This window comes from Athene noctua, chromosome 25 (genome assembly GCF_965140245.1).
Source record: "Athene noctua chromosome 25, bAthNoc1.hap1.1, whole genome shotgun sequence".
Taxonomy (NCBI): Eukaryota; Metazoa; Chordata; class Aves; order Strigiformes; family Strigidae; genus Athene; species Athene noctua.
The window spans coordinates 7,145,130-7,155,949 of record NC_134061.1 but is presented as its reverse complement, the minus strand read 5'-3'; the positions used below and the strand labels follow the sequence as shown (position 1 = coordinate 7,155,949).

The window sequence follows — 10,820 nt, the reverse complement described above, 5'->3', positions numbered from 1 at the left end:
GTGGCGGGGCCGGGCGGGGCGAGGCGGCCCCGGCGGGCGGAGCGGCAGCGCCCCCTGGCGGGCCCGCCCGGGGCTGTCCCCCCGCCCCCGCCGGCCCCGCCCGGCCCCGCCCGCGGCGGTTCGTGCCCGGCCGCAGCCCCGGCTCCTCTCCCCGTGTCTCCCAGCGCGCAGTAATACACCGCCGCGTCCCCGCGCCGGGGCCGGGCGAGCCACAGGGCGCTGGACCGGCGGTCTGCCGCCACCGACAGCCGCCCCGGCGGGGCCTGCAGCTCCTTGGAGCCTTTCAGAGCGAGCGCCAGGAATGCGGGGGCTCGGCCCGGGAGCTGACGGTACCAGTGGATGTAGTCGTTAGACTGGATGTTGGGGTGGGAGCAGCTGATGGCGACGCCGGTGCCCTCGCTGGTCTCTGCCGACGGCTCCTGCTGCACCTGGGCTCTGCCCGCAGCCACTGCCGAGGAGAAAAGAAGAATCACTTTGCTTCAGCTGAACGTGTCGTGCAGCGGGAGAGGGGAGAAGGGGACACTTCACAGATGGTGGGGGTGTGATCTGAGAACACAGGATGGAGAGACCGTTTCTCGGAGAGTGGTGGTTTGGGGACAGGAATGTATGAGGGAGGTTTGGAAGGACAGTCCGAGTGAGGAAGAGGAGAAGGGGCTGAGGAACAGAGATTGGCTAGGAGAGAAGGAGAGATGGATGGATGGATGGATGGATGGATGGATGGATGGATGCAGAAGCAGGGTAACACAGGAGAGAGGCAGAGTGAGCAGAAATGACCTCGTTGGGGGCAGAAGAGTGGGCAGAGAAGGGAATAAGGTTCAGGAGGAGCCGGAGGGCCAGAGGCGAGCCCCGCTCCCTCACCCGACCCAGCCCCTGTCCCAGCCCCGCGCACCCAGGAGCACCGCGGCCAGCCCCGCCAGCCCTGCGCCCCGGCCCCGCCGCATCCCGCCGCTCCGCCGCCCGCGCCTCGCTGCCCCCCGCCAGCCCCGGCTCTCTGCTCCGGCCGCGGCGCCTCCTCTCCGCCGCCTCCGCTCCTCTCCGCCGCCGCCAGCTCCGCCCCGGGGCTGAGCCCTGCGCCGGCGCCGCTCGGGCTCTCGCCCGGGCTCCGAGCGCTCCGCGGCTCTGCACCGGCACCGCTTTGGCTCCCGGGAATCCCACTCTCTCCCTCCTCCGCCAAGGGCTCCCCGGCAAGAAGAAGCCTGCCCAGCGCCAGCTGCAGCCTGGGGCAGCACCAGGGCCTTGGCCCAGCACATGGAGCCGCTTCCCAGAGCTGGCCCCGAGCTCAGCGCCTGCAAACAGCAGCCACTCACCTCCTGCCCGGGGCAGGGAGGAGGCTGAGAGCCTCCCTTCAGCTGCCCCTCTGCAGGCCGAGCACAATGCCTCCGAGCTGCTCTGGAGCACAGGGGATGGCAGGCCCAGGGTGACATGGGCGTGCAGGGTTCAGGGAGGGCAGGGGACAGGGGGAAGCACAGAGGCCCCGTGGACCTGAGCAGGGACCTGCAGAGCTTGTCTGGATCAACCCCGCCTGGAACAGTTCCCGTTAGTTCAGGCCGCTCCGGGGTGGAGACTGCAGAACCTACAAATGTCCCTGTTCCAGAAGCCTTGATATGTTTTACAGCTCCTCCACATTCTACTCCATCTTCTCTCTTTCCTTTGAATTCTTATTTTCTGGATCTGCTGGGAACAATTTGTCTGACAGAGATCAGTGTCTGCCTGTTGCCTGTGGTTGGGTGTCACCCACGAACTTGCAGGAAATTCTGACCTTCCCACTACTTGCAATGTTTCTGAAAGACTGTAGTATTGATCGTCCTGATGATCCCTGAGAAAGCCCATCAGTAATTGTCTGCCAGCTGGGATTTGCACCACTCGTCACAACTCTTTGACCCTGGCAGTGCAGACAATATTCCACCCACGTTATCATTCTCTCACTGAACACATTTCTCACAAATTTCATCTTAAATTAACTGTGAGAGAGGCATTCATGTTTTGGTAAACTCTAGGTACACACCTCCCTTATGCATCCACACAAACCCATCAGCTTAGAAGTAAGCACAAGGAAAGTACATACATGGGGACAAAAGGCACCATGGACACTGCTGAGGATCCCTGGGGACTGGGCAGTGTCAGGCAGGGTGGGGTCAAACCCCAGCAGCACAACACCTACACCTGGGGAGGCAACAACAAGTGACCACGGAGGTGAGCTGAGGAGGGAGGCAGGCAAACACATGGACACGGTATAACTTCATGGGTGGGATCCCACGGCATCCGTCTGAGGAGGGCTGGAATTTCATTCTAATAACACTTCAAACAGCCCCACCCGAGCGACCCAGGCTGACATCACTTGCCTGCTCTGGAAACATCCAACACTTGAGCTGAGTCTTCTGCCAGCACTGCTGCATTCCTGCCCTAGAAATCCTGGGGCCTTTCATCCCAGCACTCAGAACAAGCCTCCACTGGGCAATGGGCATGGCACAGACCTGGCAATGAAAAGGAGCAGTGCAGGAAAGGAAAGCACAGCCCATATCATTAGCTGCGATGGTTTGCATTCAAGATGAGCTTGTCAGAAAATGGTTCCCTCTGCAAAGGGTGCCTCTGGTCCTGCGGCAGTGAAGGGCAGGTATAAAAGGCAGCCCAAGTCCCTGCTCTCTCATGCCCTTCTCTTGGCTCCTTCTGCTTGGGAACCAGGTGAGTCTGAAGCCCCTTCTCCTCCTCTTCCATAGGGAGATCTGCACTTGGGAGACCTCCCAGCTGATATTGCTCTGTCCTGTCCTGGGGTCTGGATCTTCTTGTCATGACAAAGGGAAGTGGGGACACGATCTGCTTAGAGAGAGGCTGGGATGTGACTGAGGGGACATTTGGTTTATGAATTAGGAGAGAACCTCCCTGGGCCATGCTGCTCTTCATACGGCAATGAAGACCATGTGACTCCCTCAACAATTCCCTGTCCCCACTCTTCAGCGGCCTTGGCTCCTTGGTAACAGGGTAACCAGGCAGGTGCTCACCCACCCTTGTGCTCTGCTTCCTCCCTGCTTCTACCCAGGTGCACCTCCACCCTCAGAGACATGTCCTGCTACGACCAGTGCCTGCCCTGCCGGCCCTGCGGCCCGACCCCGCTGGCCAACAGCTGCACTGAGCCCTGTGTCAGGCAGTGCCAGGACTCCACCGTGGCCATCCAGCCCTCCCCCGTGGTGGTGACCCTGCCCGGCCCCATCCTCAGCTCCTTCCCACAGAACACCGTTGTGGGCTCCTCCACCTCCGCTGCCGTTGGCCGCATCCTCAGCTGTGACGGAGTGCCCATCAACTCTGGGGGCTTTGACCTCTCCTGCATTACCAGCCGCTACTGTGGCAGAAGGTGCCCCCCCTGCTAAAGCCACTGGTGACAGCCCGCACAAGGACCCATGGACACACCTTGAGGAACTCAGAACATGGTGCTGGGCAGAGGATCAACATTTGGAGCTTATTTTCAGGATAGTTGAATGGTTTTGCCTTTCTTTCCATTTTCTTTATTTGCTGCCTCTTCCTCACCGAGCAATACGTAGCCTTCCTTTTGCTGCCAATCGGCTCAGAGATAATTTCTTGTTTCCCTTCACCTCCATTAGCAGTTTCCATCGAGCTGTGCTTTGGCTTTTCCTGACTCGCCGTTCTGCACCTTGCAGAGACCATCCTTGTGCTCTGAGGAGGCTGTCTTGAAGGTTAACCCCCTCCCCCGGGACCCTCTGTGCTCCAGGGCATTTTCCCATGACATCCAGCCAAGCAGGAAAGTCCCTGGTGAGACTAAGCCGTGCTCTTCTCCAGTCAGGGGCGCTCATCCTCCTGTTTGTCCTGTCAGGCCTCTGAGCATCCTGAGCTCCACAGTCTCCTGGACAGTGAGGGCAAGGCTGCCCTTGACCTTTACATCATCCAACAGTTCTTCCTCATTTGTGAGTAGCAGGTCTAAGAGAGTCTCTGCATTGCCTTTTCATGGATTTCCTGCATCAAATATTTGTCTTTCATGCACACTAGACATGTTCTGCTTTGCTTGTGCCCAGCCATTTTCCTCCTGCAGTAGATCCTGAGGTGGTCAAAGTCACCCACGTGTGCCTGGGCTTTGGACTGTGACTATGAGGCTTTCCCCAACTGCCTGACAAAGGTGTCATCTGCCTCCTCCTCTTCTTGAGCAGGAGATGTGTAGCAGCCACCTAAGTACACCACCACCTGCGCCACAGGGGAAGTGTGAGAGCCTCCCCTGGCATGCTGTTCCCCCGTGCATCCCTCTTCTACCCTTGTGACATCCCTGCTCTTCAGTCTGTGGTGACCTCCCCCTCCATACCTACTCTAAACTCCTCCTTCCCAGTTCTGCAGGCATTTGGAAAGACACTCTTGCCTCCCCTTGCCACGCACATTCCACCCCTGACCAGTGTCTTCACTCTTCCACGAAGGTCATCTGGGGATAGAAGGCAAAGCTGTGCAGTGCTGCTGCAGCCTCCTGCTGCCATGCCCGTGGCCCAAATGAGCTCTTCCCCATGAGGGAGAGGGAGTCTCTTCTGACTTCTGTGTCATGCTTTACATCTCACTCATTAAAAATGCATCTCACTCTTAGAAAATATAGGTAATTAGGGGTTCTGAGTCAGATGGAACAAGGTCCCCTCAGGGGATATGTCCTTCCAGCCCTGTGGGACCAACTCAGATTCCAGCACATCCTTGTGTAGAGGCTCTTTCTGCCCAGACTCACTTACCAGCAGAATTCATAGACTCACAGAATCATAGAAGAGTTTGTGTTGGAAGGGAGCTCGAAAGACCATCTAGTCCAAGCCTCATGCTATGGGTGGGGACATCTGTCACTAGATCAGGTTGCTCAGAGCCCCATCTAACCTCACCTTGAACACTTCCGATTATGGGGCTTCCTCAACTTCTCGGGTCAAACTGCTCCAGTGTCTCAAAACCCTCATGAGAAAAAATTTTCTTCCTTAAGTCCAGTCTAAATCTACCTTCTCTAAGTTTGAAGGCATTGCCCCTTTGTCATTTCTGACACTCCTAAAACTCCTTTCCCTGTCTCTTTTATAAGCTTCCCTTTAAGAATTGAAAGGCTCCAAGGTTTCCCCAGAGCCATCTCCTCCCCAGGCTGAACAACCCCACCTCACTCAGCCTTTCCTCAGAGGAGAGGTGTTGCATCCCTCTCATCAATTTCATGGCCTTACCTGGACCCGCTCTAACAGACTCTTCCCACAGACACTGAAGAGACATCAGCTCCCACATGGGAATTATCCCTCCCCATAGCAGATGTGCACAGCAAGTGGAACAACTCCTCTTTCTGGAGACACTGATCCTGTCCTTGAAACATGGCAGCCTCTGAACTCCCCAGCTAACATAAGCTCACAGCTGGGCCGACCTACCCGATCACATCTCCATGGCTTGCTTCATCATGTGATCAGGTGTGAACCCACAGTCTGTCCTGCCAGCGCCTACAAGCCCCTCCATCCCATGCCTAAAGCCCACGTCCATGTCCACGGTACTCAGGGACAGACAGGGAGCAGGGAAGGGGTTTTGTGGGGTGAATGGGCTCAAGCTGGGCTCATTGCTCTCATCACCTGCATCTCCTGCTCTCACCAAGCACAGATAGGTCTTCTCTGAGCTACACAGAACCCTTGCAAATAGAGCTTGGAGAAGATGACTCTCTGCAGTCCAACACCTGTGTGCACAGTGTGTAATGCTCTCTCTGGCTGTCTTGAGTCTTCTCAGCCAGCTCTGAATGACTAGAGGTTTAGATTTGTGTGTGTCTGTGCATGTGTGTGCATGTGCACATGTTTGTGTGCCTGTGTGTGTTGTCTAAGCCAGCTGTTTGGTCTACCCTGAGTCTCCTATACAGGATTCCTTCAGCATGTGAGGTGAGTCCTCTGCTCAGGCTGACATGTCTTGCTCCGGAAATGCTTGGGCCTCTCATCCTGTCATGCAAAAGATGTCTTCAATGCAGAATGTACCTGGCATCAAGCAGAAAATTAAAAGAAAATGGTTCCGGAAGCTGAAACACAGCCCATAGCCTTAGGTGGGATGTTTTGCATTCAGGATGAGCTTGTCAGATAATAACCACCTCTACAAGGGATGCCTCTGTCAGCCTGGGGCAGTAAAGGTCCAGCATAAAAGCCAGCAGAGCTCCTCGCTCTCTCATCCACTTCTCTTGCCTCCTTCTCCTTGAGAACCAGGTGAGTCTGAGGTCCCTTCTCCCTCTCTGCTTTCTCACAAAGGAGGTCTCACTTCAGTGAACCTGCCAGCTGAGACCGGCTTTGTTCCATACCAGATCTTGGGGCTGCTTGTCATGGGAGAGGGGAGTGGGGAGAGGTTCAGCTTGGAGGGATTTTGGAATGGGACTGAGGTGGCTTCTGTACTCAGGGGTAGACATTGGCACATAGGAGCTGGTGGCTCTTTTTGAACTGTGACAGAATGAGATCAGGAAGCCCTAATACATTTCTGCACAGCCTCATACTGCAATGACAAGCTGCTCATCAGGCACCCCCGTGTTCTTCTTCCTTCCTGACCTCTCTCCAAGGTGCAACTGACATCCCAAGACATGTCCTGCTGTGACCAGTGCCAACCCTGCGAGCCCTGCTGCCGGCCCTGCGGCCCGACCCCGCTGGCCAACAGCTGCAATGAGCCCTGTGTCAGGCAGTGCCAGAGCTCCACCATCGTCATCCAGCCCTCCCCTGTGGTGGTGACCCTGCCCGGCCCCATCCTCAGCTCCTTCCCACAGAACACCGTTGTGGGCTCCTCCACCTCCGCTGCCGTTGGCAGCATCCTCAGCTGTGACGGAGTGCCCATCAACTCTGGGGGCTTTGACCTCTCCTGCATTACCAGCCGCTACTGTGGCAGAAGGTGCCCCCCTTGCTAAAGCCACTGGTGACAGCCTGCACAAGGACCCCAGGAACCCAGAAGCTCATGCTGGACTGAGGACAGAGCTCCTGGCCAGTGATTTCAGGGAGGCTGAGCATCCTTCCAAGGGAGGGCAGCTGTGCCTCTCTGGTAACATGGCCAAAGTCTAACTCCCCTGCCTTCTCTTCCCTCTCATCTCTTCCTTCTCTTCTCTTTTTCTGGCCTGTAAGACCCCCAAAGCCAATCTGGGCAATCTGCTGGCTCCTCTCCCCCCATGATGATGGATCCCTTTTGGGATCTCCACCGTGGCCGATGGGCTCAGACACTTGGCAGCTGCTGGTGCTCTCCCTGATCTGGCCGCCTCTTCTCCAAGTGAACTCATTTCCCTCTCTCAGAGACATTAAAGCTTTCTGCATTCCAGCCTCTGCCTCCATATAATGCTTTTATTGGTGGACATTGTATCGAGTTGTTGAGGAAGAAAGGCTTTGTCTTCAGTGCTGTGGGATTGTGTCAGGGACCAAGAAGATGCTTCGTTGTACCCAGAGGAAGGGGTGGATGGGACACATGGCAGTGGGGATCTCTCAGGCACAGTGTCTTGGAGGTGAGGAAGACATCCCTGGCTCCCCCACAGTCAGTGGTGATCAGGCTCTGCCTTCTGGCATCTCTGCTCAGACACAGGCCCTTGGCCTCAGAGCATGTCCTGCAGAAAGGAAACCTGACCACTGCTATCCCCTAGAGAGGAGCCCAATGCTGCTGGAGGTTCTGACAGCTCAGTAGCTCACAATTCTGTACAGAAGGAATTTTTTCATGCTTTAGTGGTGCGAGAAGATGTATCAGTCAAAAGATGTCTGCAAAGGATATGGGAGTGGGGAAGATGTGAGAAAAATCCTTTAGAAGAGCCCCAGAATTTCTTCTCATCATCTTCCCACGCGTACCCAGAAAGAGGGGGTCAACCTCCACTCAAAGGAAAGGATAGCAATGACAGGTCACCTCTACACCCTCTATCCGCCAAAGGGATCACTGCACAGACCAGCAGTTACACTGTTCAAAGCATTAAGCTGACCCTAAGGCTGATGTTGGAATCAGCCTGTCCAGCCCTCACACCAGAGCCCTCCTGTCACTCACACACCCCCGGCTCCCACCAGACAGGGCACCCCAAGGACAGCAGCCAGTGCCCAAGCCCCCATGGTCCATCGGTGCTGCCTGGCCTTCCCGCAGGCATGAGGCAGCTCTCCCCAAGGCCGGGTCTTCTCCTGGCAGGCCCATGAGGTCGGGCATGAGAAGGGCTCCAAGGACCAGCAGAGTGCACTGGGCAGAGCAGGTCCTCTGGATCCCAGCACATGGTGTTGCAGCAACAGGGGAGTCCACAAGGTGGTTCAGACTGTTATCCACTATTGCAATAATCATGCAATTCCAGGAAGAAGCATTGCCCCGTGACATGTAATTTATGTTTTCCATGTTACTTTGAACTCTGACCTCTGGACACATCCCACAGCAGGTACTCTTAAGACACAGGCCTGCAGGAAAACCTGAAGCACCAATGTGCAGCGGGGAATAACAGAAAGCAAAGAGCAGCAGTACGGAATTACTGAACAAACAGAAACCATCCCTGCATTGCCTGCCCCCTCACCAGAGCAATCGGGCAGAAAAATCATGTGATCCATGGTGAGAACAAGAGGACCAGAGACTCTGCCACCACCTTCTCCTTCCTCTCAAACCACTGACACTGTCCCCTCCTGGACGAAGATTTTGACCTGCAGATCCCTGGGTGCCCAGGGGAAGCAGAGGTGCCAGGGGAGAGCTGAGGGCCCCTTCCCCCAAGCTCAGCCTTGCACACACACAGCCCCTCCCTCCCCTGGGTTCTTGCCCAGCCAAGGAACCTCCCTGCACCAGGGTGTCTTGCAGAGCACAGAGGTACAAGGCGGTGTCAGAGACCTCGACTTCCTCCAGCTGCAGGACGCTGTATTTCCCTGTGGTGTTCAGCAACGTGGTGAGACGGCCGCTCTGCCTGGGGCCAGCTGCTGCCTGATACGAGAGCAGCTGGGGAGCTTGGCCTTTCCTCTGCTGGTACCAGAGCAAGGCATCAAAGCCAGAGACCTGGTATGTGCAGTTGGTCTGGAAGGTGTCTCTGTGCTTCACTGTGACTTGTCCTTCTTGCTGGGTGACTGTGATCTGCCCCGTGATGCCTGGAAGAAAGGGAAGGTCAGCAGCCCTTCAGGGACGGGATCTGGCAAGAAAAAAATGAGTGGATGCAAAATCCTGGAGGAGAAGGTTCCCTTGCCCTGCAGGAATATCATGAGACCTGGGCACATCAAGGTGGAGACTAGTTTTGGCAGGAGCTTGGAGCTGTCATACCACTGTAGACCCCCAGGAGAGCTGTGCTGTGCCCATCCTCCTTCTCCCTGGTCTCTGACTTCTGAGAGAAACATAGAACAGCCTGTTGTGCCTCATCTTTATGTTGTCTGACCAGCACACCTCCAGCAGGTTGAGGGGTCCAGGGAGATTTTGAAAAGATTCCTCCTGCTTCCCCATCCCTGTCATTGTGGAGGGCTCCTAGCTCCCTGAGTACATGCAGTGCTGAGCCCAGTGTTGGAAAGAGAGAACCGTGGTTGTGTTGCCAACCAGCAGGAATCTGGAGGCCATGGCAGGTGTGTGCCAGCCAAGAGGCAGAATGGGACACCCCACTGATGTCAGTGGCTTGAGGGCTTTAAAGCCCTGGTAGCAGCATTGACACTTTCTGCTAATTAGTGGTGGAAGGGTGAAATCGTGGAGTTCAGAGAGAGCTGAGAATGACAGCAGGTGTGTCATAAGAGAGACAGAGAGAGAGATGGATTGAAGGGGAGACAGATCCAGAATAAGGGGTCTCATCTATCTCTTCTCTCTATTCTCTTCTTGTTTCAAACAGTAAGAGCATCTGGAGCCAGCATTTCCTAATGTTTTCCTATTGTGCAAAAGTAGCTCCCCACATCATCCTGATGAGGTTTGTGATGGTTTCCGTGGGGGAAGTAGAAGTATTTGTTGACAGAAAGCCCGGACTTACCCAGCAGTTGCCCCAGGAAGGCCGTGAGGATGAGATATCCGAGGTGCATGTCGAGACCAACAGGTCTTTTTGCTGAGTGAGAGAGTCAGAAAAGCACCTCCCAGCCCCGAGATAACAGAGCTGCCGGAAACGGCTCTGTTGGGGGAGCAAAGGAAGAAGTGGGGAGGGAAACGACCTGTTCTCCCTGTGCCTGAAATGCTCCTTCTGGGTTTCTCCCTCCTCCAGCAGCAACACCTGTGGCTCCCTCAGCCAAGGGCCTTCTCAGCATCTCCACAGTGAGGGGCCCTCGGGGTCTGTGGGTGTCCCAGTGGTGGGAAGAGGCTGTTCCCGGTCAGCTGGCAGTGGAGTCCTCACCCCCCCAGCTAGAATCACCTGCTCTTCTGCACAGCCCCTGCTGGGCATTTGGGAGGTCAGGGGTTTCACATCTTCCCCTGGTGTCCTCAGCTCTCTGAGGACACTGCTATTTCTCCTGGGAAGAGAAGTCTCTTCTGTTTCTCTCACTTCTCCCATTTCTTTCCTCTGCAACACCTCTCGTCCAGGTCTCCATATAACATCCATAATAGCAGATGAGCTCTGCTGTGCAGCAGCCCGGGGGCTCTGTCTGAGTCCTGCTCTGGTGGTGTAAACTCCAGTCTAAGAGAGGAACCTGCCTCCAGCGGGGCTGCTGGATGCCACAAACCCAGAGCGTAAAAGGACAACTTATTCCACAGGAAAAAGGGCTGAGGTGTCACCAGGAAACAGGATGAGGGATCACTGGATCATACACACACACACACTCACAGGGAGCCCATGGGGCACCCCCTGGAGCGCTGCACTGTGAGGGGTGGGGATGGGGCAGCCCTGCACCCCAGAGCTGAAAGGGCACGGGAAGGGGTAGGGGTGGGCAGGTGGAGACCCCTACTGCCACCCCCTTCCCAGACCAAATTCAAAGAGGTCCTAT

The 10,820-nt window shown here is 56.0% G+C and overlaps 1 protein-coding gene and 1 gene segment (V, D, J or C); one reads left to right on the top strand and one right to left on the bottom strand.

The window, feature by feature from the left end:
• The first annotated feature begins 3,059 nt into the window (after positions 1 to 3,059).
• Positions 3,060 to 3,365, top strand: LOC141970388 (feather keratin Cos1-2-like). Its single transcript, XM_074926960.1, has one exon. The coding sequence runs from the start codon at positions 3,060 to 3,062 to the stop codon at positions 3,363 to 3,365; it is 306 nt and encodes a 101-aa protein (XP_074783061.1).
• Positions 3,366 to 4,095: 730 nt separating this feature from the next.
• Positions 4,096 to 9,929, bottom strand: LOC141970524 (T cell receptor alpha variable 1-2-like). The segment is given in 3 exon segments: positions 4,096 to 4,191; positions 8,731 to 9,026; positions 9,881 to 9,929. Coding segments are annotated over 3 exon segments (441 nt in total).
• Between the last annotated feature and the right edge of the window lie 891 nt (positions 9,930 to 10,820).

Coding starts and splice junctions, on each gene's coding strand:
- LOC141970388 (XM_074926960.1), top strand. CDS start 3,060: ATGTCCTGCTACGACCAGTGCCTGCCCTGCCGGCCCTGCGGCCCGACC.